Genomic DNA, 26,514 nt, shown 5'->3' on the forward strand with positions numbered 1-26,514 from the left:
CTTATTTTGAGAAGAAACCCAGGAAGTCCTATGCAGATATGTTATGCAGACATGTTATGCACAGATATGCAGTAGAGAGATCCAAAAGCACTTGTACCTAAATTTCTAAATAGTGAATGCACACAGGGAGCTCAAAAGAGCTGAGCTTTCCTGTGAGCTGCTAAAGCAGAGATTGTGACAATGGTCAGATTTTCAGAAAGCATTCAAGTGCTTTGAAAATTTGCCTTGTAAATAAGCAATCAGAATTTCAAAACTACTCAGCATTCAACCACATGTAGAAAAAACAAACACTGTGATTACATTTCATCACTTTGTTCAGATATGTAAACAGGAACTGACTTCTTTTAAAATTGTGCCTATAGTTTTGTATACTGAAGTCTTTACTGCGGAGTAGAATATGAAAAAGAGGTTTACACTAAGTTAAATTTCTAAGCAGTATAATTTTGTTGGTATCCTTAGATTTTGATCAGTAAACCCAAGCCACTGCTTCTACGTAGAAGAAATAACTTTTTTTAGAAGTAGTATGTAATCTGGCATGGAAGATTTCGTTATTTCAGTAGTTTAGCTTTGCTACAGCACGTGGTGTCCATACATTTCTAGCAGTGATCCCATTCTGCTTTGCCATGCTTTTATGGTTGTAGAACTCGAACTGAATTTGTTGCTTCCTGACAGTGAAACATCCCTGTGATTACCATCTCATCTTCTATGTAAGGAATACTGAAGACTGTAAGTACTTAAGTGCAGGGGAAGAGTTTTAAGACCTTCCAGATAGTGCAGATGTCTCTTTTTTTCTTCTTTCTAATTTCATTTAACATTTTCTCTAACCTAAGTGTCACGTATACATCTATTTTATGGATTCTTGATAGGGCTGAGTGTTGTAGTTTCTGCCAACTTTCTGTTTAAAACAAAACAAAAATCCCCATAACAAAACCAGCTTTATACTCAGTGACCTTGGAATACAAGTCCTGACCTCCATTTCTCATGGTTTGATCTATCCTCTGTCCTGTTGGTCCTATGAAGATGTGAAGATGCTTTCCCATTGCTCTGCTTATATAATTGCTTTTTGGTTGAATGAACAGCAAATTCTGCTGCTTGTAATGCTTTATAGATAGGAATGATGTGTTCCAATGCATATAATTTTTCTAGATTAAAATTTAGCAGCTAGCTTTCTCGTATGTGCTTTGACAAACGTGGTTACTGTGACTAGTTAAGTACTGAAGGATGCCACCATTTCTGCTGTGCATCCTTGAAGGGGTCTAGTGTATTACAAGTGAATGATAATGATGTACCTCTTGATTTTATGCGATACTTTTTTAGGCTGCAGTACAGATCAGTTCAAGTCATGGCAGCAGTCCCCAGTGGGAACTAATGTGTCGTTTCTCTTTCAGCTGAAGCCAGTGACAATTTTGGCACTGATTCAGTAGGTTAGTTTTTGGCTCCTGTGGCTTCTATCTGTGCTATAGAGATCAAAGAGACATTGCCTTCGCAACCAACATGCAGTGCGATAAGAACTAATTACATTTTAAGGAGTAATGAGTGGATCTGGGAAATACTGGTCCCTTTTTATGAATACAGAAGTCCATGTATGTTCTGGTGGAAGAAACTTAAGGAGGAGAATAGCATAAAATAGATGCAATTTTGCAGACTCTTGAAAGGGAACAGGCAGACGGATAGAAAGACCTGAGTATTAAAGAGTCAAACAGCAGAAAGGGGACATAATGTTTAGTCATTATGTGCCAGACTTTCCAAAGAGAAAAGTATCTTCTGGGTAAAGACTGTTGAAAGTGAATGGGACTTGAGTATTTTGAATCGCATGATTCCACTTTGGATTTTCAAAAGAGTTTAGCATGTGGGATGTTGATTAGAGCCTACCAGAAAATGAAAGGAGGTGGGAGAAAGGAAATTATTTTCCTCTGCTGAAAGTTTTGATGAAAATGAAAAGCATTTTGCTTTCAGATTTGATTTGCTTAAATTTAGGAAACACAGGAAGGAACAGGTTTTTTTTTAGGAAGAGGAATAATGATGTACGAGCAATATAAAAAGCTCCAGACATTAGAAGGAATGCATTTTTGAAAAGCAGGGAAAGTCAGTCGGAGCCAGCAGACTTTCTTATTCTGGGTGGTCAGATACAACATGGTGCAATTGCTTGACCTTAGAGCACCATAGCCATGGAGCAAGACACAGGTGTGTGAGTACATTTTTCGAATAACGCTCTTCATTTTGAAAAATGCTGAAATATGTAACACCTGAAATTTCTGGGTCTAAAAACCCAATGGCTCCCATCCTTTCTCAGAGGAGCATTTTCCAGAGCGAGGTGATTACGTAGGTTCTGAGAGCCATGTGCCATCATCAAATACATGGAACAGCCGCGTGGCCTGACGTTCGCCTTTCCCTTATTCTTTTTACCGTGGCTACCTCTAGTTTGAAAGCCAGTGTCTCCTTTTTGTGAGCCTAGAATAGCTTCTCTGCAATGTTTGTCTTGGGTTGTGCATGAATTCCAAAAGCCAGCAAGGAGCATTGCTACCAAGAATTCACCTGTACGGTTCACTGAATAGAACTATGCCACAGCCATATGAGCACATAATTACTGTTGTCATAAGAAACAAAATATGGGCACAAACCCCAGAGTGTTCATTTCTGACTGGAATTTCTTGATCCATGTAAGCAGCTCCAAGAACAGACGAATCGATGGACTTGCGGCTTGCAGTCTAGTAGAGCAGCTGTGTACTTGGCAGGCAGAAAAAGCCAGTTATTATCAAGTTGTTTCTGTGGACTTCTTTCATTCTTTGTAAAATGTGTTCACAGCATTACTTGAGTGTTGTGAAGTGCAGTCTTAAAATTTCTCAGGTTAGTCTTCATGCATGCTTTTATCATCAAGGACATTTAGAAATTCTCTATTGAATCTCGCCCAGAGGAGCCAGAGACTCACCAGAATTTAGCCTGGATACACAACTAGAACAAGGGAATGTTATCCTGTGTTTGTGCAAGAATTCCCCAAAGGAGGAAATATCCTTGACATCCATTTGCATTCTTTCTGAGCCATCCAGTCACCTTGGATGTGCTAGTCTGGCCCTTTGGTCTTTGCTCCTGTCTTTATTTTCACTGCAGCCATTAAGCAAGCTAATAGAAATAAAACTTGTCCTTTTTGCCCTCTGTTTAGCATCCTGCCTCGAGCACAAGAGTCATTGAGCATAATGTTCATCCAGTAAATACAAGTGAAAAGGATACTATTCATTTGCAGTTCTATTAGTGGAAGCTACGGTTAACAATTCAAATCTAGGGAGAAAGATAATTGCAGGAGCTGATTGCCAACCATCCTCCTATGTTGACTCACAGGGCAAAATGAGTGAGAGTGAGAAAGAGAAGCTAAAATTATAGTATAACTCTCTGAGGAATATTAATGTAATAGTTTTAACATGATCCTGCTCACGTTTTATCAAGTAATGTTAATAAAAAGGATGGCTCTGGTAATTTTTGCAATATTACATTTTCCTTGGAATAATTGTGACTTGACACTCACTTTGCAAACTAATGAAACTTTTACATTTCTGAATGTTCCTATAATTTTTGTTATTTAGGTGAAGATGATACCTCTGGGCTGAGAAAGTACATTCTGGAATTTTAATCTTGTTTGCTAAAATATTTATGTGCAGTACTCGGAAGATACCGTACCAGTGGAGGATCTTTGTTTGTGGGAACATGTTATGAAATCTGCGGGATTCCTTTGAGAAGCTCGTTAGCTATACAAAGGAGGTTCATTTTGGGTTAAGGCAAATGTAAAATTTGCGTTCTGGCCTCCGTCAAGAATCCGGGCCCCCGTGTGCCTTGCGTCGCCCTTGCTTTGTAGCGAGCAGATAGCCGCCTCCCTAGGGACCCAACCGTCTGCTCACCGGGGAGATTGCTGCAAGCAGATGAAACACTCGAGGAGGTAACAACAGAACCAGCGGAGCTTGGCTAAACAGCAGAAATCACGGTTCACTGCCTACGTGGCTAATTGTTGAATTGTTTGCAGACCCTGAGCTGAAGGTAGGTTTTAGCTTACTGTTAGACATGGTCTGCACGCCCTGTGCGGTGTTAATATTCCACCTGTGACAGGAACAGAGCGAAGATGCAGTTACTGTGAGCTTCAGCAGAAAAGTGACTGATTTCGGGACTTGGGCCACTTTCTCAGCTGCCTTAGAGGCAGGTCACTTAGTGACTGTGAGAACGTTCAAGAGTCCAAAAGCAGTAAGAACCATCTGTAAGTCTGATTTGAGAACAAGCAACAAGTATGGTGTTCCAGCTACGTCCAAGTAACTCGATTACTTGTTGCTTGGCTCAGCTCAGCCCGCACTTTGTAGCCTCTCTAGTTCATCTGTTGTGGGATCTCGTGTTCTGTGCTCTGTTTCCTTACCTGGAGAGCCTGCCCTGTAGGGATACAGTTGTTGGGCAGCTGAAGAAGTGCCACTATCCAGTGAGCAACTAGTAGTAAGTTACTGTTCTCTCAGCTGACTTAACTCCAAACCATGTGCCCTACGTGTCTAAGACAGACATCAACCTCCTCCCGTAATGGGACAAAATGGGCTTTTGTGTTCTATCAGTATGAAGCCAGTCTGTACTTTTCTCCATTCCCAGTGCATTTCTCTGTAAGCTCATTTTTAGCTCTGTCTTTGCCCCTTATCTTAAATCCAGGTTATTATTTGCTGCTGTTTGCTAATGCTTCCCCCCTGCATAGCCAATGCTTTTTGTACACAAAACAGAACTAAAATTTTCTATTAGGTTTACTTTTCCCTGTTATGTTAGGCTGCTTAATGAGGCCAGCCCAGGATAAAAAAAATATTAGCATCTGCTGTATGGAGCCGCACAGAAAGCTAATGCAATGCATTCAGGTAGGTCTTATGTATTCTGTCAAAAGAAGGTACCTCCTGGGTGTTCGTTGCTGCAAATGAGATATAAAATAGTTTCACATTTCCCTCGGGTATCAGCACTGTTCACTCCATCAGACTGCAGTGGACAGAGATCCATTAAAAGTTTTAAAACTAATCATCTGTTCGGTTATGATAGCCTCACCCTGCTTGGCAAGGTATTGTCAGCCTTCCATCACTCTGTCAACAGTGCTGGTTTGCAGTGGTTAGAAGTGTAGCTATTTTTTGCAGCTATTAACAATCTAATTCTTCCAGCCTTGGTTCCTACCTGCCACCTTCTGAGCATGTGTTCGATTTGGTTTTGTAACACGTACGGTACCCAGAAGAAAAAGGTCAAGAAAGGATTTTTTCCTTTCCAACGTTACATCTTCAGTAGAGGGATATAGAGACATACAGAGGTAGTGAGTTAGCTGGATAAAATTGTTCGATTCTCCAATGTAACTGCAGTGGTTCTTTCTGGAAAGCTGATGCATCAGTACATGCTATGTTGTAAATTAGACACAGTTCATTAGAAGCACACACCCCTCCCCAAAGAGACCTGAATTCTTTTCGTGTGCCTCCCAACTCTCATTGAGGTAAATAGCAATGGTACCTTGTAGGATCTGTGTTATGGGGATTTACTGTGTCTGTGGCAGATCCTCTGCACTGGGCTGTGTGATACAGGCCATGTCCAAGTGGAGGACAATTGGGTGGTGGCAGAAGAAAGAATCATAAGATAGGCATGAAAATGACAGTATTTTAAAGACAGTAAATTTTTGTAGTATACCTTTCTGCTTAGTCACATGATCTAGAATTATTATTATTATTATTTTTATATAAAGGCTTACATTCTCATTTACTAGCATGACTCTCTGTTTAGACCCGTGTTTACCCATTCACATTTCTCCTAAACTTGGCTTTTGAATCTTGATACTTTTAAATAGACAGTATTTTGCCATGTGGTAAAATAGCAGGTAGATGCCCCCGTGCCCTTTAAGATGTGAAAGATACTCTGCATCTACCTTTTACCTTTCTCTACCTTTCTTCTACCTTTCTCTAAGATGCTATTGTCTCTTCTCATGAACTCAATTCAGCTGAGTCTCAGCTTTAAAAGTCTACACGTTATATTCTAAAACCTGTACAGATCAGAAGAGAGAATACTGTCCCTAGGAGTCTGCAACTCCCAGTGAGACTTTTTTTTTTTTAAGAAATGAAAGAGAGATTCTCATATAAAACAAAGATGCCTTGATATGGCATATATTTCCAGTGTTGCTTCCACATTAGCACTTTTTGAAGTGAATGTACTGATTCTGGTCAGGGCAGCAAAACATCTTTTAAAGAGGAGTTTGGCTCCTTAGAGGAACTAAAACTATATTTTTAATTTTTAAGGAAATTACTGTTTTTTCAGTGTGAACATGTAGGCACAAGAAAAGGAGGGTAGGAAGCTTTGTTATGTTAAAAGTCATCTTTTTGGTTGGGATCCAGTAACACAATCCAAGGTAAGAATTGTTTGTATCCTGATCATACGAAATTTCCTTGGGCTTCAGTTTTAAAACGTCTGCCACCAGAAGTATTGCAAAGCCAAGATACCTGAGAATTTCTGAGTGAAACCATAGTTGTAATAGCTAGCAGTAGTTCTTACCATATGACAGAGAGATCCTTAGTGAGGGACCCCTGTATTTTATTAGTTGTATCATAATTGAGCTTTTTTTAAAATAAAACCTGTTTTCAGACGTTGGGGGAGCTAAACTAAATTCGGAATTGTTCATTAAAATGCACAAAGGCAGGAAAGCACGATATATTGTTAAAATGATTAATTCTGTGCACTCAATTAATACATTTTAAGGCCAAAAGGGACCATTAGAACATCTAGTCCAGCTTCCTGAATACGCAGGCTGCCAATTTCACCTGGGGTTACTGAGCCCAGTAACTTATGTCCGATTAATGCATACTGCCCAGGCAGTCATTCAGTCTTGATTTGAACACTTCAAAAGACAGAGATGCCTCCATTTCCCTTGGCAGTTTGTTCCGGTGGTTACCCACCTTCACTGTATAAATAACTGAATAAATCCTGACTTCTGGTTTGTATGAGTCTGGCATTTCATGTCCAGCTACTGTTTCTTTTGATATCTTTCTGTACTAGATTTTATAAATCTCCTTGGTGCTTCATATTTGCTTTTTCAAAAGGTATGTATACATGATAAGCTAGCCTCTCTTCTTTTTTAATGGGATAAATAGATTGAGGTCTTAAGGTCCTTTGCTGAAGGCCATTTTTGCAAGCCTACCAATCATATTTGCCTTTCTTGTTGTACTTTTCCAATTTTTCAAAATCCTCTGAAAATTGCAGTACTGAACTGGACATCGCTGCCATGTAAATCCAGATTTGTTACATGCATTTCCTACATATTCTGGGATCCCGGTGATCCCAGCTTTATTTGCCAAGCGTGCAAGCACAGCGTAGAAAGCAACAAATAAGAGAAGGGATGTGCAGCTTCATGCATCGCAGAGGAATCTGCTCTCTGGGCAGTGAGGGCTGAGTGAAACCAGCTATTTAATCGGCTCGAACACGTGAGTCAAATTGTGAAAGATGTGCAGCTGGAGTTGTGTGTGTATCTCCTCACAGGCGTGAAGCAAGAGAGGGGAAACTCAAGATGTGTATTTTAGTTACACCTTTCTCCTGGTACAAACTTACGTGCTGTTTCTGTTCATGCCGCTTCACGTCCTCTCTGCTTTTTCAAAAAGCTGGCATGTAAATTACTGATGAAATAGCCCACTACTAACCTTTCCTGTCCATTGCTTTGCCTGGTGTTGCAGAAAAGTTCTGCAGAACCTCACAAGGGCTTAGGGATCTCTATTATTCTGGAGCCAATTTGTCTCTAGTGAGAGCTTTGCTTTTCAGTTTAGAGAGGACCCAAATGAGCCTGAAGAACTGGGTATTTACAGCAGTGAGTCAAGGAAAACATTGATTTCAAATATGCTCTCAACATCCCAGAACGTTCATTTTTGTGGGAGGATGAGTCAATACAATCATCTGATGTGTTGTAGTTTTAGGAAGGGAAAAAGGGGGAAAAAAACAGTGGGGGGGATAGGCTGAATGTCTGAATGGATAACAGACTTTCTGCTTGAGTGATAAGGATTTTTAACTGGCCGTGCCCCACGTGGCTGGATTCTTTTAGCAGCAGCAGCCAGCAAAACGGCTGCTTTTAAAGCAGCTAAACAATATTCACTCCAAACTCCAGCAGCTTTAAAGTCAGCACCTTGAGAGTCCGGATTTGGGCTCTAATCCAAAGCACTCCCGTGAGGCCTGCAGACCTGACAAAACCTCTTAACCTTCTCCTTCCTTCTCTCTTTTTTCCCCTCCTCATTCCGTGGTGAAATTCAGCCCTGCAAAATGAAGCTTTATGGCCTTAATTTGTTTGGAGTGGAGAATTGCACTGTGATAAGGGCGGTGGACATTAAATTACTTAGCATGTGCAGATAGTCCCAAAAGGGTTTGCTTAGAGTAAGGTGCATGCTTAAAAATGTTGGTGGATGAGGGAGATAGGTAACGCATTTGCTGGAAACAGGCACCTTTTTCTTTCTTTGTATTCATGCTAAAAGAAAGGTTTTGCAGGGCGAGTGGCCATGTTACAACAGGAAAACACTCAGGGTCCTGACGAGGTTCAGAAATTTGTCCACGTTGTTGTCTTTATTAAAAAGGAGTGTTACTTTTACCTCTGATTGCTCTGGTCTGCAGGTTTTCAGCTGGAGGAGTGAGGCGACAGAACCTCAGAAGGAGGGGAGAGGAATCTAAGAAAGCAGATCTTAATGGAAATGAAGGTTAGGCGGTCGCTGGAGCTGGACAGGGGCGATTCACTTCTCCTGGAGGCAGACATCAAAGACGACAGTCAGGAAAGGCCCCACTGAGTACGTTAGGATGTCAGAGTACAGTGTTAGCTTCTCAGTGCTCAGTGCTTGCTAACCTTCTCTAGCAGCTATTGACACTTAAGCAAAGGACTTGCTCTTGCCTGATCCCTGATGATTTCTTCTCTTCGTCTTGTCACGGAAGCAGTGAAATCTGGGACATGCAGTAACATTTAGGAATGTTACAGCGTTTTTAGTTTTGTAACATGAGAGCCTTTAAAACAGAATGCCCCTATGGCATAAAAATGTCAATTTTGTCTAGCACTTCGCCGAAACCAGATAGACCAACGATTTCACAGGTGATCTCTTGAGTCTCAGAACCTGGTTCTCGGCTCAAACAACTTTTGTCTTGACAACCAGGTAGAATGAGCACTTGGCCTGTTAGTGATCGGATGGCACTTGGGGTGCTTTGCTTTTAATATATTGAATTTGCACCAAACTTGGACACCCCAGAATTCCAGAGAAGTGGTAACTCTGCAGTCAATTTCAGTAAGTACTGTAATTTGGTTAAGTAATGCGGAGTCCTGCCTGAAATCTAAAAAGCAGGTGGCAAGCAGATGAACATCTTGTTTTGATGTGCTTCCGACTCTGAAGTCTTTGTAGCTAGGAAAGGAAACCCAAGGAAGAATAGCACCTACCTCTGTTTATAAAGACTGAGAATAAAAGGAAAAAAAGAGGTTTATGGGAGAGAAGTTTGCAGAAGATAGCTTGAGGATAACAAATTCAGCTGCACGATGAAATAAAGAGTAAGGGGGAGGGTGGAACTGCTACAAAGCAAGCTGCTTTATGCATTCAGAGGCAAGAAAGAGTCTTCATGCTCAAGAGCTTAGGCTAAAAAGAGCTTAATCAAAGTCAATGGACAATTATAATGTTGGAACAAATGATGATAAAATACTGGATCTTGAATTTGATCCAAGGGAAGACAGAGGGGCCTAATGTTTTCCATAATTGATTTCAAGGCTCAGATGGGGAATACTGTGTATTATAGAAACATCAATTGTTCCGTTTTCTTAATAATTTAGACTGGCTGTTTCTTTGATAATGATGTTCTCGGCAGCTGTGAAAATAACATTCTGGGTAAACACAGGGTAAAGGCAAATGCAAGTACTTGACATCAGAAACAGTTAGGAAAGGTTGCACTTTTTGCAGCCGTGTTAGGAGTAAATAAAAGAAAATACAAGCGTTTGGAGCCCATTATTTAGTAATTTGTATGCGGATGGTTTCTCAATTACTTTTTGACTGCCTGGGACTGCAGGAGCCACACTTAGGGATTTCATGTTCAAACTGGATATTGTCAATAATACCTAACCTTTTCTGATAGATCTCAAGGTATTTTACAAAGGAAACCAGTATTGTTATGCTCATTTTACAAAAGGGGAAATTGAGATACAGAGGCATGTATTGATTTGTTAACTAAAAACTCAGGGACAGAGCTAGGAGAAGAATTCAGGGCTGCAGGGTCCCAGCTGCTTTTAAAGCCACGTTTATTCCAAAAGGACTCTGCCCTTCCTTCACGGTTGCGGTGGACATCGTGCATTTCCCTTTGTGACTTTTCCACTCATCCGCTCTTACACCTAGCGTTAAGAGCAAGTCCTTCTGCTCAGGTAGAATGGAAAAGGTCCTTACAAACCCTGCTGATACCTGAAATTTCTAACACGTGCTGTTATCTTCAGTCTGTGTAGCCACCCCTCTTTGCCTTGCAGACATACACTTACGTAGCAGTCCAGAGGTGAAACTGTGACTCAGAGCTGTACCTGCAGTGCTTTGTATGTTGCGGAGAACCGGAGGTCAAATAGCCAAGAAAAAAAGGTATCAGACGTAACCATGCCTTGCCTGTGAACATCGAGCATCACTCACTTGGGCAAATTAATAATTTGTGGAGGTTGTTTTATTTTGTCTTTTTAAAGTAGCTCAAGAATGACTGTTTTCCCCTGTGAAGTGATAACTTCAGATGACAACATCCTAAGAATTTGTAAGCAGGTCATACCAAGGGCACTGTTAATTGAAACATTAGTGCCAAAAGTTGAATATTTCAAATACCTTGGAACAAAAGGAGCAGTATCTTGGAGCTATATTTATTAAAGACATGGGCTTAAGGCTTAGGTCTTTATACCCATCCTTGCTATAATTCAGAAACTGTTGCATCGGTATGCCAAATGTGTTCCACCATCAAAGCGGTGTAATAACAATACACCTGGAACCTGTATAGCCAATTGTGTAGTCACAGATTTTCATAAAAAATCAGAATTTGAAGTTTGGGGTGTTTGACTTGGGTCTTTGTTTCTTTTTTGGTGAAACAAAACAGCTCATAGAAACAAAGAAAAAAGATTTCTTCAATTTTTACTAGATAACATTCCGGAATATGAAGGCCATCTATATTGAAAAAATACATGGACAGCAGTCTAATTGCCCCAGATTTTCCAATAAATTATTTCAGAAGTTAACAAAAAGATCCTTTGTATATTACACTATGCAACCCAGCTCAATATTGGGTTGCTTGTTGCCATAGCTGCAGCTCAGGAAAATGCATTTTTCTCAAAGATTTATCAACAGAGATTGCAATGTTTTAGCTCTGTGTAGCAACACACAATATCCAGTGTCCCCAAGTTGCATATAAATTCAAACACTAGGGAGTCATTCAGATCACATTTGAGCTTTGGTACATGTAGCGCAAGAATAGCATCTCACTGGTTGTCCATTAATGTGTCTTGTACTGTCCACTCAGAAGATACATTTCACCAAGGTAGATTCTGGGAAGAGAGGAAACAGTTTAATCCCTAAGGTTTCAAATGGTTAAACTATTTTGCCAGGGTATAGCCAGGATACACACAGCTCAGATTCATTGCTTTTTGCTCAGCAACTCTGAACTTTTGTGCTAGCCTGAATTTTAGAAATCTCAGATAGACCAGTGGCAATCGCTGTTAGGGAGGCTTGATTCAGCAGAGGCTCTAACATGCTTTCAGCTCCAGGGTGATGCAGTTTTAGAAGACAAAGGACATGATTTCAGTTGTTTATATAAATACACACATTTTCTGGTACTTCTCTGAGGTATATGTGAACATTTTCACTCGTTTGGGCTGGCCAATAATATAAGAAGCAGTAGTAACTCACCAGTGGCAGCCCCCAGAGACTGAATCCCGTGTCTGTCAGGAGGGAAGAGCAGCTCCAGTGTCTGGGGGGGACTGTACCTGTTGGGGGCAGATGCTGAGCCACAGCCATTCTGACATTTCCACTGGGAAGTGCACCCGGTCATGCTCACCTCTTCTGTCCATTCGGGATGAAATATAAAGAAACTGTTTGCTGGTGTAATAGCTTTAATCCTATGGAAGTAAGTGTGTAGAATACTGTTTAGTTAATGGAACTGGACTTAAAACATTTGAAATCTTTGAAAAGTCTTTCTTGGGAAAGTGTTTTGTTCTGGAGTTATCTAAGAATCGAGACAGGATTTTAAAGGCAGCCTGGAGGAGCTCACCTCTGTACATAAAAATCAGGGGTGCATTGTTCTCACTTTGGCAAATGCAAATCTCCTTCCTATTCTCATAGTTCATTTTTAATACTCTTAGTCCTTCCTTCAACACAAAATTCTCTTAGAGAGATGTTATTTTTTTAAAAAAGTAATTCAGCTAAGTCAAATCATAGTTTATTGCTTGTCTTGTTTTATGAGTCTCAAATCCTTCCCCATCATAGGAATAATGCTGAGAGGTTGGAGTATGAAGGACAAGCCAGAGACACTGAACAGTAGGAGCCATTGTTTGCTTTAATATACATCAGACCCCACTGAAGTGTCTTAAGTGTTTTCTCCATTTCTTTCCCCCCCTCTTAAAGTTAACGACGCGTAAGGAAAAGGCTGATAATGAGCTACTTACTGTCAGGATCATGGTTTGGGGGTATAGTGTTGTTAGGGAGATACATTTATATTCTGGAGCGTTGTAAAATGTTGTTTTTGAACAACACCTTTTGTATGGTCAGGGATGGATTTATTAACTGGCTGTACGCGTATGTATCTTGTTAACAACAGTTTGATTTATGGAGGTTTAAACTCGGTACATTTTCAGTGTTGCCTTTTGCTTTATTTCTGGGAAAGCTTGGTAAAAAGTGGAATGTATTTTTTCCCAGGAGTTGGGGATTTTTGATTTAACTCTTTGCTGGGTTCTGATTGTACATGCTCAGAATTAGTTTCTGGTTATAAGAGATACGTCATCAGACCACGTGGATGAAGTAGTTCTTTCTGGCATTAAGCTCCAGGAATCTGTGGGGAATAAAAGTAATCTTAATCAAGCACACAGATAACAAATTAAGAACCGGTATTAGCAAGCGTAACTATTAATGTATGTATGGCAGCTCTTATTTAAATTTGATGTGAATGTGATGTTAGAATCCAATGTCACTTCATTTATATAAAGAAACAGAGCCTTCACAACAGCATCAGAAGTGTGTTTAACCTGTTAGTGACCAAAATTATGCTCTCAAGGGGGTGTAAATACAGACTAACAAGGGTATCTTCAAGAGAGTCAGTCTGCTTTTAAACAGATGTCACTGCAATTACATTTACCGAAGATGAAAACAGCAGAGAAACTAAGTGCTGAACAGACCAATGCTGATAATGCAAACCTTGTTTCTTCAGAGCAGTTTCATAATTGAAAAGGCAACCCTTATTGGTTTGACATATTTTATACTAGTGAACTCTATCATGTATTTTGTTTTGAATGAGGGAAGGCCCTTGTTATTTCTGGTGCTTTCAAATGTTCCCTTTATTGTCGTATAAGTATTCATTGCAATTTTTAGCATACTACTCCTCATATCACTCCTATTTGCTTTTTACAGAGAGGAACTGAGACTGATAGACAGAATTACATGTTCAGAGTTGCACAGGAAGCTTGCAATCATGTCTCAGAAGCCTCAGATCATCTTTAAATTTCTCTGTGGCCAACTCATGTTGATGTAAACACCAGCTCTTCCTAGCTGTCCACTTCTTACATGCCTGCATTTCCATGTCCTTGACATGAGATTTATACCACCATTATCTGTCACCCCTCAATTTCCCCTGATAATGTTAGAGAACACAGAATTTTTCTTCCTTGTGTAAACATGAAATATTGCTGGATTTAAATAATAGAACATTTCAGGCAGGGAGGACAATGTGACAGATGTTCATACAAGGCTTTTGAGCAGCTATTGCTTTTGTCCAGAGAATGATGTTTTTTTGAGCTATATCCTCAAACTTCAATAACTATTTTCCAAAAACATATTTGAACAAAATAATATTGTGCCTTCCAATACATTAATATAATTCCAGACCTTGTCATTTCTTCTCCTTTGCGTGTTAAGTGAAAGCTGGCTGTTTGCATTATCTGCTGGATAATGTGTAATGGCTATAGAGATGAAGGGTAAAGCAGCAATCTTTAATATAAATTCTAGTATCTAAATGTTAACTACGAAGCTGCATTAAGCAGAAATTACACAGAAAGGAGCTACTTGCTTTAGTCTGTCATATTTTCAAGAACTAAGTATTGCTGATTCGTAATCATAATTATATTGTTCTTTAGTCTTTTGTACGTAAGGGAGAAGACAGAGAGCAGCTCTGCTCTTAGGAAATGCCTGAAATAGCCTCCATGGTTGCTTTGTGCTTCAAGGGCTGCTTAGGGGTTACTCTAAATTTGTCTGCCTGTCCCCTGAAGACAAACTAGCACCTCCAGATACTCAGAGAGCACAGCATGTGCTGGCTGCATCCCATCTCACCCACAGGATAAATATTCCTTCCCTACAGCACGATTCTCTGTTCTGCTTTATTTCAGAAGGAGCGAAACGTGGCTTAGTTCGTATCGGTTGAGCAGACTGTCCGCTCTTTCAAGTCAGCACAGGCAAGGTCACTCAGCACCAGTGAACCTGGGCCCAACAAGGGCAAATCTTGCGTATGCTTTTCCTGATGCCAGTTTCACTGTCTGTCTGCAAATGATCTATAGCTGTAGTTACCCTTCTTGTAGTACTAGTAATTGAGTAGAGGTAGAAGGTGTAAGACAACTAATTAGAAATAGTTTTGCACCTACCTGGTGACACAAGCAGTAATGTATGTATTGTTCATTTCTTCTGAGGACTTTGGATGGCTTTAGGTGAGTACAGAAAAAACGTATTCACTCGTTATGTTTGGGATGTTGCAGACACAAAGGCAGCGTTGATAACTACAAGTGAACTGTCATGATAGTAATTTTAAATTGTGCATCATGACAGAAGTAGTAACAATAATGAAAAAACTTCTAAAATTGTATTGGATTCTGTAAACATAATGTTATTTTAAAGAAGTTACTTCTTCCGTAGCGAAGAACATCTTCCAAAGAGTGCTTTGTCTACTGAATGTGGTAATAGGGATTAACTGTCCATGATACAGGATGCTTAATAGACATGTATGATTACGATTTTCCAGAATCCTAAGGAATAATCCTTATCTCCTATTTACGTTTAGTGGGACTTGGCCAACGAAATTCCTTAAATTCTCTGAAAAACTTGTCCAGAAGAATATTCTGTTTAATGGTCTGTGTATTCCAGGGCACATTTACAAAAGAAGAAGGCTTAAAATGTATGCAGTCTGCTCTCCAGTCTAGCTCCCTGACCGTGCTCCTGTCATGCACATGAGCATATACATCTCTTCGTCACTATAAATCACTGAGCTTCACGACAAATTGAGATCTGTATGTGTAAATACCTGTGTATTTATATGCACAGAAACTGAACCGTAACAAAAGTACAGTTATTTATAAGATATGGATTTAATTTCCAGTAGAAGACAAGCCCTGACACATACTTTTTTTCCTGACTGTGCATCCTGTATCTTACTAATCATTCTGTTACTGGGGGGAAGGGGGGGGGGGGGTTCACTGAAAATAAATTGTCCTGTTCTTAGGCTGATTAAGGTGACAGGTCCTATAGTGTAATTGCTGTTGCTGTTCCTGTTCTGAGCAGGAATAACCAGCATTTACCAGCTGCAGACATGAAGTTTGCCAATGACTGGCCTCTGGCAGCACTGCGTGGGCCTTGGCTGCTTCAGGTCAGAGTTTTCCTTCCAGAGATGGAGCTTTAACATAATTCAGGAGCAGATGTCATATCTAAGCAATTTTTATTTTTGCAGAGTAACAGATGCAAGGGGACCTCACAACTGAGAGCAGGAGCATTTCTCTTAGTTACTTCAGTGAGCTGCGTCTCTCTTAACTCATCATCATGGGCATATTGGTGGTGTGAGGTGGGAAATCACAGCTTTCTGGAGTTCTGTCATGAGCGTCTTGTCCCTCGCTGCGCGAAGCCGGCACTTGGGCAGCCTGCGAGCCTGAGCCCTGCCTCACAGCAGCTCCCGCCACAGGCGGCGGCTGGGGGCTACAAAATGGCGGCTGCCGGGAAAGTTCCCCAGGTGAGCTGAGAGAGGGGAGCTGAGCTCTGTGAGGGCTCCTTGAGGCCCGGCCTCCGGTATGGCTGCGCTCCCAGACAGCCCTTGGGCTGACGTTAAGGGCAAAGGGTTGCTCTGCTGGCCTGTGGACAGTGAACGAGCTGTTAGGGGGAGACGAAAGCTGTTTGAGGCAAAGCCCCATGCTGCCCCAAACATCACGTGTTTGCCTTTCACCTTTGTTGAAACACTATTTTTTTTTAATTATATTTTTTAATAAGCTGCACAGTTCTGAAGGCTTTCCATTCATATCCAGGCTTCACCACCTCCAGCTTCTGCTCTGTCCCATAGCTGTGCTTTTTTAATACAATTGAAAAGTCTCCTCCTCACTCTTCCTACAACCGTCAGCCCACTGTGATTGTTTTCCTTGCACAGGCCTCTTAATACAAGATTTTTCTGATCTCCCTCTTCCCCTCCAGCCTCAGGGCCCTCAAATCCACCACCACCACCCCTCGTTGGACCCAGGCATGCAACAAGGTATGGTGTCCAGAAAGTGGAGATGCTACAAAGTTCCTCCCCATGCCTTCCAGTCCCGCTCTCCTCCCTGTTCCTCCTTCCCATGCTCACACGAGGGAGGAGAAGCAGGTATGAACCAAGCGAGATATGCACTGGAAAAATGCTTAAATGCTCACAGCTGAGCTTATGGAAGGCCACCCCTATGGGAGCAGTTGAGGGAGGACAGAAGTTGTTCACAATGGGCGAGCTGGTGTCCCTCACCCCAGCCTGGGACCCTGATGGGATGGCTCTTACCTGCCCTGTGCCTCTTTGCTGCCACCTCCTGTCTCCAGAGGAGAGAGCTTTCTGCTGTACAGGAGCAAATTCTTCCCCTGGTTTGCTGGGAGCTGTGATCTTTGGGTGGAAGGTATTGCAGCTGACAGATACATGGTTCTTTAGCAGCTCGTTGCCGTTTCTTTCACTGTATACTGACTATTAAGACAAGTAGTAGTTTAAAGGGTATTCACAGCAATATCCAAGATGGTTTAAATCGAAATGTCAATGTATTTTAATGATATGCCAAAGAATAGTCATATGAAATCCTGTGTTTTATGTAATGTGGTAATAACTTTCCTGTCAAAACCTATTGACACACCTTAATTTTGACTTATTAGCGTCATGTCGAAGCTCCTGATTGACTTTTTAAATTCCAGGCTTTGAACCTCCTTGAAAACAATCTGTAAGTCAGAACAAGTCATTCAGCATCACATCTGAAGCTTTGAGCTCCTGTGAAATGTTTGCACGCTATCACCAATGGTGTTAGTGTACAGACAGACACAGAGATGATTGTGTCCCGACCATGTTTGACTGCGGGGTTGTTAAAAGTTAAAGAAAGCAATAGAAATCATGATCAGTATTAGCTTTTGTTTCTGCTTGCATTACCACACTGCCTGCAGCCAGGTTGCAGTTTCCAGGCAAATAGGAATTGCCCAAAGCTGTTTACCATCTAGCTTTGTTAAATAATTCTTAGGTTTTACCTTTTTTTGAGAAACATTCAATCAGAGCTGTACTGAGTGGGAAGTAGAGGCCATTTAGTGTTGGTACTGGCAACTACTTGAGTGAAAGCTGATCTTGGAATTAAATTATGACAGCTAATAAGTGCAACTGTGAATTCAACACTTCTTTACTTCTGAATAGCTCCCTTAAAAGATTTAATACAATTTTAAACAATTTGTTTTTTATCCTATTGCAAATAGATCCATGAATAAAGATTACCAAGTGCAGAAAGGCTGTCACAGCTCTCAGGTTCCCATGAAAGTCTTTAGGAGATCAGGCAAAACTTAATGTTTCATCTTCCCTAAGCACTCACTACAGGATAACAGATACAGGCTACCTAAGCTGAGCTCTTGGGGCTACAGGAATTATTCAGTCTTGATGAAAACCTAAAGAGAGGTAGGGAAAAAAAAAGAATCTTTCACAGTTTAACTTGTTGCCCAGTTTAATGTTGTCACAGTTAGAGGAAGTCTTTTGAGATCCATCTGCTAGGGCTTGCTATAGGTAAGAATATAATCTTTAACGGCTTCTTAAACATTGGTCTTTTTTTCTCTTTTTCCTTTGCCTACTCTGTTAACTTACAGAGAAAGATGCCTATGGGTGCTACACGGTTGTTATTGTAGAATTGCAAGGGTTCCTATGTAGCAAGTCTGTGACGTGGGGCTGGATCCTGTCTGAGCACAAAAATAACAGCTCTGGTTCGGGAAGTCACATCGCCGCAAGAAGACAACGTATGCTTCCCATGTTCTTACGCTCCTTGATAGCATGTAGTTCTAACAGAGACAGGATATTGACTGAATTGGCTTTTGGCTTGATGCAGTAGGTCTGTTCTTATCCTTGTTCTCTTCCTCAGGCTGGAAGTTTTAATTCTTGCAATACAGTAAAGCAGGGAGAAAAGCTGCATTTATGTCTCGGCTTTCCCTTCCTTACAAGCTGGTTAGGCAGGTCAAATACAGTATTCCGCCCACTTCCAGCTCTCTGTCAGTGAGAGGGGAGATGATTTGCATGTAGTGATTGCTTGTGTGCTGGAGACTTGAGGAAAACTATGACCTGATGCTATTTACTGAATTGCAGTCTGATATTTCCCCCCTCGTTCTTGTTTAGATTAAATTAGCACTATGGACATGTACCAAAGATGTTCAGCATGTAATGTCGGTAATGCGAAAGCTGCGTGAGTTTAAAATGAAGTTATCCATTTCTTTAAGAAAACAATTATGCTGTTGTTCCCAAGCTTTCATATTTAATATATTATGGAGAACAAAATATTCTTAGTCGAGAGTTCAGAAAATGAGCTTCCAGAAGAACCTGGAGATACCTAGAGCATGGCAGCATTTGCTGATGGTGGTCAGTGGTTCATTCTGGCAAAAGTTTCCATTTAAAGTGACCCTTTATATCACTGTTTTGTATTCTCTCCTTTTTACTTTCAAAAAAGTAGCAATTTCTGGTATCGATGACCAAACAGAAAGATCCTCGAGACCCCACATTAACCTCATAGATCCGTATGTGATATACAAGAAGTTCCTGAGCTGGTGTGGTGACAGCCGACAATACAGCCTCGTAGGTTAGAGAAGACCACACAGGACACTTGGCAGCATCTGGTAGAACACAATTACATTGACAAGAAATAGATATTATGACTAATAAGGCTCTCCTAAAATCCTGTTTTCTGAGGGGCTGTGCAAACTAGTGATGCCGCAGAATATGAAGTACTAAAGGGAAACAGTGCTGGCTCATCTCTCTTTTTTGCCTGCTTTTACTGGACATGTCTGACAGCTTAACAAAATGTGCCGTAATCTGCAGTAAAAACTGAAAGCGTGCCTTCTGCTTATTGCGGGCCAAATTGCCTGCTATGTATGCTACAAAGCTCTATTAATTTCGAGGATTGCATGGGATATAAATGCAGGCAGCCCATGATTCTCAGTCTCTGGAGTGCTAAATTTTGAGCATAGCTGAAATCTGGAATGAAGGTCACTGGCATTACATGCTTTCATTAGGAGTAAATGTATGTGCCAAAGTCTGGGGCACAAGGCATTTGTTTTAAATGCTGCGTCTTACCATTAGCAATCACATAAATAATTCAAGTGTTGTGATGTCTGGACCGAAGTTTAATGTTTGAAACTAAAGCTCAGCCCTGGAACTGAGCACGTCTTTAACTCGTAGGTCATAACTTTTCTGTGTTCCTGTAGAACTTGGAGGCACTATCCGAAACGAGAGTCCCAGCAGGTTTAGACGCACACTTCATGGGCAATGCTTGATCCCAAAGCCTTGAAAAGCTATGTGGATCAGCCAGACATGCATGTCAGATGGCAGTTTTTCTTCCCCCACTCAAGCTTTGCCATTCCTGCTCAGCTGGTGGTAGTGGGGGCCTGGTGGGTGAAGGAAATAGAGAAACTGATCACAGAGTACACAGGAATGTGCCTGGATTATGCAAAGCAGCACAGTGCAAAATCTCATGCTGTAGTTCCCGGGGGAGCAGGTAAGTCTGTGTGTTGCAGTGCCTTTCCTAAAGCCAGGTAGGCTCAGGTATGGTGCGGAGCTGAGGCTGTCCCTTCTTTTAGCAGGGGCAACTGTATTGCAGTTAGCACTGTGCTGGGGTTACCTTTCTGGAATTTACCAGTGCGTTAGAATGATCGCTCTGCATAGCGAAGGTCTTATTCCCCATTACCTATGCCTTTGAAGTAAGAGAGAAAAGAAACAAAATAACTGCACAACCCTGCAGTGCATTTTCAGAGCAAAAGATGTAGGTCTGGCTGATAGTAGCTTTTTACCTTATTGTAAAAATGCAAACAAACAAACAAAAAACTATGGTGCTTTCCCTACACATTTTCCCAGAGGGATGGCTCATATTCTTCAGCATCTTTCAGCTTCAACTCCGACTGTTCATTGAAAAATGGCAATTCCTGTTGTATCCACCCTTAATTCTTCTGTCCTGATGCATTTTTCGTTATTTCTGTTTTGTATATTAGTCCCTTGTTATGATAAATGTGTCTTTGTTCCTATGAGCTAAGGACCAGAGGTAGCTTACACGGTGGGGGATGCTCTAGTGGTTTGCAGGTGCTCTCTCTGAGGTTCATTATTTTGCGACAGGACGGCACAGCTTGTCCTAAAACTGTCTGATAATGAGGCCTGACTGAAGTCTGTGGTAATTCAGCAGCTGCTGGACATGCACTTGAGCTGCCGCTGCAGCAGGAATGGAGCAAGTACAGTGGAAAAGGAGCTGGTTGGAAACTACTACATCTATACTACGCTGAGTCCTGAGTGTTATAGAAAATAATCTTTAGTGTTCATGCTCATAGCTAGCTCTTTTAAACCCTGTTTGTGAGGGTGTGACTGCATTTTCCTAAGACTTTGTTCTTCGGAACCTGTTTTTCAAATAAACATAATACTCCTAACATTATACAGAAGCAAATTAGATTTATATGAAAGAGTTCAATGAACAGCATTTTGAATGGGATCCATAATGGGCTTTTTAATTAAATGAATATAGTCATTTCATAGAGGCAGTTCTCATTAGCGTGGCAATATTGAGATGACCATTTCCTTCTAATTGTATTGTGTATTTATATAAGAGGCTCTGGTTTAGGTTTGATTTGAACAGATTTATATGTGATTGTGTCTTGACACCTAGTGCACATATAAAAAGTAAAATCGCTCTGCTTTCCAAATGAAGCTGTTAAATATTCAGTAAAACAAATGACAGTTGTTTACTGTAGCTTGTCTTAGTTGGTGTGTGTACACATTGCAGTGTGTACCTATTGCAGTATATATAACCACAGCTATTTAAAATTCCTCTGCCCAGAAGAGTGAATTTTACTAAATTGCACTGAGTTCCCGCTGTAAAGGAGATGAGCCACGATTTCTGTTCCAATTGAGAGGCTTTAAGGGACTGTAAATTTCCAGCAAAATTTGGAAAAAAGTCTTTCTCCCAGCTTTTTCTTTCCCTTCCCCCATGCATTTCCATGTATAATACAAAACAGTTACATCTTTTCCTTTACTAACAGAATCATAATTCCCTCTTCAGAAAATTAAGTTTCCCTCTTTTCCACTGTATTTGTCCATCTGCTCTATTTTGCTGCTCGTAAGTCAGCAGGAAGGAAGTTCTCCATTTCCCATTCCCAGTCTTTCCTTTTCCTTGGTACTCCTGCTTTAATTGGGAAGCTTTCCTTTGAAATAGAATGGGGACAGCACAAGTTCTTGGAGAAGTTTGAATTCCTTTTTATTTATTTATTTATTTATTTATTTATTTATTCTTTTCTCTTTTTTGCCAAAGGGTACGTGTTAATGAGTTCACTGATGTCAAACTTAGAGTACTCCGGTGCTGAGAGATACTGTCTGAACAAAACTCACTGCTCACATTTTGTGTGTGATCCAAGTCCTGTCTGAGAAGGAAGAGACCGCTACCGGTCACCGAACTACCTCAGTAGCTTGCAGCAAGCTCTCTAAATGCTGACAAACATTGTTCATGTTCAAAAACGTCCATCTGGACTCCGAGTATTTTTGTGTTGTCAGAAGCCTAAAACCCCAATCCGCCTCCAGCGGGCGAGTAGTTTAAACAGTTAAAGCTGTGAAGCGCCTCTGTTTTAACGACACAGCTGCACAAGTGCTTTTATAGGAAGAGCTAAAAATGTCAAAGCACAATTTAAAAATGTTAATTAAGTTTCAGTCTTTGTGGACAACATTGTTAATCACAGTAACTGAGTACAACAGCAACCCTTGGTGTTCTCCGTGTCACATCTTATTGAACAACAATTCAGTCCCACTTGGAAGTGTCACTTCAGCATGCTCTAGTCAACCTTTCCGTGAAGAAAAAAAATCACTTAATATTGGCTCTTTGGCCAGAAACCTTTGTGAAACATCCAACATTAGTTGGGAAATTGTATCTTCTTCATTGTTCCTCTTCTCCAGGTTTCTCAGTTTGGGAACACCGTCTCTTGTAGTATCTCTGTGATCAGCAGGGTCTGGAGAGGAGGCAGAAAGAGCAAAGGGCTAGAGGAGAGCAATCGGTTCTTCCCTTTCCTTCGCTCTCCCGAATCCTTTGACTGCCCTTCCCGTGCCACTCGGCGTGTCTCGGCATCGCTTCACGCCGCGTGTGGCAGGACAAGCTGAGGCTGTCGCTCCTGCATCCCTTTCTGCGACCCCGCAGCCATGCCTGGCTTTACTGACTGGCGCACCAGTTGCTTTCTTCACAAGTCATACTGTGTGTATATCTGCTTTTCTTTAGGCCCCTGACCTTGATAATGATGTATAACGTAGTGCAGACCTTTACACTGAGGTAAAGAGTCTTAAATTACTTGCAATATGTTTTACTCTCCTCATTATATCACCTCTGTGAGCCTTGAGCTAGGCCTGGGTATGAGATTTGGGCACACGCAGTAGCTTACATATCCACGCAGTTTTTCTTACATCAATGCTGCCTTCTATTGTTTTCCTCCTTTAATTTTAATTTCTGCTACTCTAAGCTAATGTATGTTATTTCTCTCAGCTGTCAAGTCCTGGTAGAGGGTTTCATTCTGCTAACCGTAATAACATTTCTTTTTTTTTTTTCCTTTTTATCAAAGTTGCAGCTTAAATCAGACTTGCTTTGTTCTCACCACGGAAAGGAGGATGCTTACAAGGCTTCCTGTGTGCGCACACATATCCTAAATGCATTTTGCATGTATGCTTTTCAGCTGTCTAAAGGATAAGTGGAAACAATTTGGGGGAACACTACACTTTATTTAAAGAAACAAACAAACAAAAAATGGATTGTCCTTCAGTATATGCCATACTTCAATTAATTTGTGTGTAAAAAGTGAAGTGTGCAGCATGGCATTTGTGCTGGGAGTTCTCAGCCCTCAGTAGGCCGACAATTAGGTTGTACAAAAGCTCTCCCTCTCTGAAGCATTGTGCATTTCCTTCTGAACGTCAGCATACGAAGGATTTAGATACAGGAAGGCGACAAGACTGGAGCTGTAGAGCACCACAGGAGCCTGCTGCCATCAAAAAGTAGTACGTCGAGCGGAGCAGGAGTGTGTGCCTGGGCGTATGAACAGAAAGGAGTTGAGCCCTGTATCCCCTCCTGCTCCGTTAGGAACAGCTAGCACCGTAGCCGCAGGCTTTCTGCAACTTCAGCACTTGATCTAAGGTCTGTTGGTCTGATGTAGTTTCTTCCTAAATATTTTATTTTTTACTTTCTAGAGCACTTACTGCTGGGATGCTCAGACCGTAAGAGTGCTTCAGCAGACAGTTTGCAAAACCTTGTGCACCTGCATGAATTTATTCAACGCTCCAAATTACCTGTTTTGTAATGCCACGACACAGGGTATGAACTGTGATTTATTTATTTTTTCTTGCTGGTAAACTCTGCTAGACGAGCCATTTCTATTCCATTTCTTTAAGTGAAATACAAAAGGGTAGATATTTACTAAGAATTCAAACAACAGTTTCGTAGATGTCCTTGCAGTGCCCCAAAACAGAAACAGTTCTGGTTCCAGCGTTAGATAATATGTGTCACCGTTTCCTTTAATTTAGTTAATGAAATGGAAATTTTTGCTGGTGAGGGTTTATTTTTTTGTTGTTTGTTTGTTTATTTGTTTGGTTTTGCTCCCATTTTCTCACTCTCTGCTAGCGAGGGTTTCTGAGAGCTGGGGACTTGCCTCGAAACTGCCTACAGTAGGTGCTTCGCCGTGCAGCTTTGTCATCCTGTCTTGCAAATTCCACAAACATCTACAGGCTTCTGTTTGGGAAAGGTTCCTCTTTGGAAATACTGAAGCGTTTAAATTTTGATACCTCAAAAAGAACCATTTGGAATCAATTGATGACTTTGAACCTTTCCTTGTCAAGGAAATGTCTTCCATGTCTTAGAAATGTCTTTCCAGGTCTTGTCAAGCATTGCTGCTCCCCGCAGCTCTGCCCCTGTGGAACAAGAGTGAAGCTTCGAAACTTTCCTTTCGGCATCAGTGCCTGCAATGCAGCCTTTTTCGACGTATGTACAACAGTCTTCATGATTCAAGGGAAACATAGGTACTCACAGCACACTGCAGGGGACCTGGCCTCTGTCATCAAACTCAGACCACGCTAATTGCTATTAAAAATAATGGTATTGGAAACGTCTCTCTCCTTTCACCACTGCATACAAAATTTTACCACTGTTAATTTGTTTGTTCCTTCTTTGACTGTTCGTAGATCCTTGACAAAGTGTTTATCTGGGTTGATGTGAGAATCTAATAGTCAATTATATTTTAGAAAAAAACAGAAAATGGAAAAACTGAGTACCAGTAAAGAATTTTATATTAGTTAACTGATAAAATGTTTCAAAATGATTTTTTGCGACTTTTTTGTTTATTGTCCTCTAGTTTTTGAAAGCTACCTGAATAGAAGGCCTTTAATTAACAAATTTTTTGCCTCAATCTATTACCTTTCACAACTGAGACCTCAGTGTTGTATCAGCTTTAATTAAATGTTCTCAACACCTCCATAAGATGGCAAGGCATGATTGCGAATATATTGAATATGGGATTTCCAAAATCCCACTTTGTTGATCTAGCTCTCCTCTGACTGGAGTCGACAATTAGCATTCTCAGTGACTTGAATTAGAGCAGATGAAAGTCAAAACAGAATGTTTTTGCAAACCTTACCCTAAATGCAATCTTTTCCTCAGGTGATGGTCAGGTGATGGTTTTTGAACAAGAAAATGAAGTTCTTCATGGTCCATTTTAACCATTTCTAAGAGGCGAGCACACAAGTAGAGGCTGTTGTTGCAGGGAGGGAGATAGGTTTGGATTAACTAGTTAGCTGATGATAAGGCTGCATGGATTTCTTTGTTGTTTGCAGGACAAGAAGTATGAATTCTGAAGTGAGGTACCTATAGCATCATCTGTGATTTTTTTCTCAGCTGGAAGTAAACGGTCCTATAAGCATTCAGTGGTAAATAGCTTTACAGCGTCAATGATTTTCAGATAAGTGCTGAAATCGACTTGGGTGCTAATAAAATGAACTTGGACAGCTAGGAGATAGAGGGGAAAAAACACAAATTATTTGCCTGAGTCCACTCTTAGAGCCTGTCAGATTTTAAGTGTAGATCACTACATTTTGGTCTGTGATCAAACTGGTAGAATCGGGAACTTTTCTTAAGGTTCTGAGCCGGCTGTACTGACTTTGGTGCTTTCTAGAGTTTGGCATTTCTGTGTATCGGGTGCTGGGTGTCCCATGAAAATAAGACTGTTTGTTTTGTACTTCCAATTGGATAGAAATATAACTAAAATTATGCTGAAGACAGTTTCAAAATTGCATTTAAATGAAGTTACTGCTATGAAATGCTGCAGTGCTGGAGAATGAAATACTAAGTATGGTTGCAGTGCTTAAAAGCAATAAAGGAAACGATACCAAAATAAAATTAAGAGAAGAAGCATCAAAGCTGTGTTAGAATAGCTAATGTACTCAAGCCTGGTTTGTAGAACTGCTCCAGGAGGCTCTATTTGAAACCTGATGGTCTTGGCGACCTCATTACAGAGAGAATATCGCAAAACTGGAGAAAGCGGTATGGAGGGCAAGCTGATCAAAGATACAGCAGGGGAGCCAAATCTCTGTTTGGGGGAAATTCAATTGTAAAGGAGTGGGTATGATGCGTATCAGTGGTCCTGCGTGCCTACTGCAGTGTTTCTTCTTCATTTAAGTGTGCAACAGGTCTGTGTTTCCTGCTGGTGGAGCACCAGAATGGAGGTGATGCTCTGTGGAGATCAGATCTGCTCTTGTTCAGAAAACAGTAGATTAGGAGTACTGGAAAAGGGCAGGGACTACTTGAACCCTGCTATAAAATAAAGCTAGCTA

At 40.9% G+C, this 26,514-nt stretch overlaps 1 protein-coding gene across 12 annotated transcripts in view; it reads left to right on the forward strand.

The window, feature by feature from the left end:
- LRRTM4 (leucine rich repeat transmembrane neuronal 4) overlaps nt 1-26,514 on the forward strand; it is a 328,293-nt gene that overhangs the window by 196,291 nt on the left and 105,488 nt on the right. Inside the window, exon 9 of one of the 12 annotated variants that reach the window (XM_080568454.1) lies at nt 23,884-24,007. The exons of 10 other annotated variants lie outside the window; for them this stretch is intronic. In XM_080568454.1, the coding sequence (XP_080424580.1) occupies nt 23,884-24,007 (124 nt within the window). Of the gene's footprint in view, nt 1-3,578; nt 15,602-23,883; nt 24,008-26,514 lie in introns of those variants that run through there. One more of the 12 variants, XM_080568455.1, reaches the window with a different exon arrangement.

Source organism: Anser brachyrhynchus (genome assembly GCF_964034855.1).
Source record: "Anser brachyrhynchus genome assembly, chromosome: 26".
NCBI classification, from domain to species: domain Eukaryota; kingdom Metazoa; phylum Chordata; class Aves; order Anseriformes; family Anatidae; genus Anser; species Anser brachyrhynchus.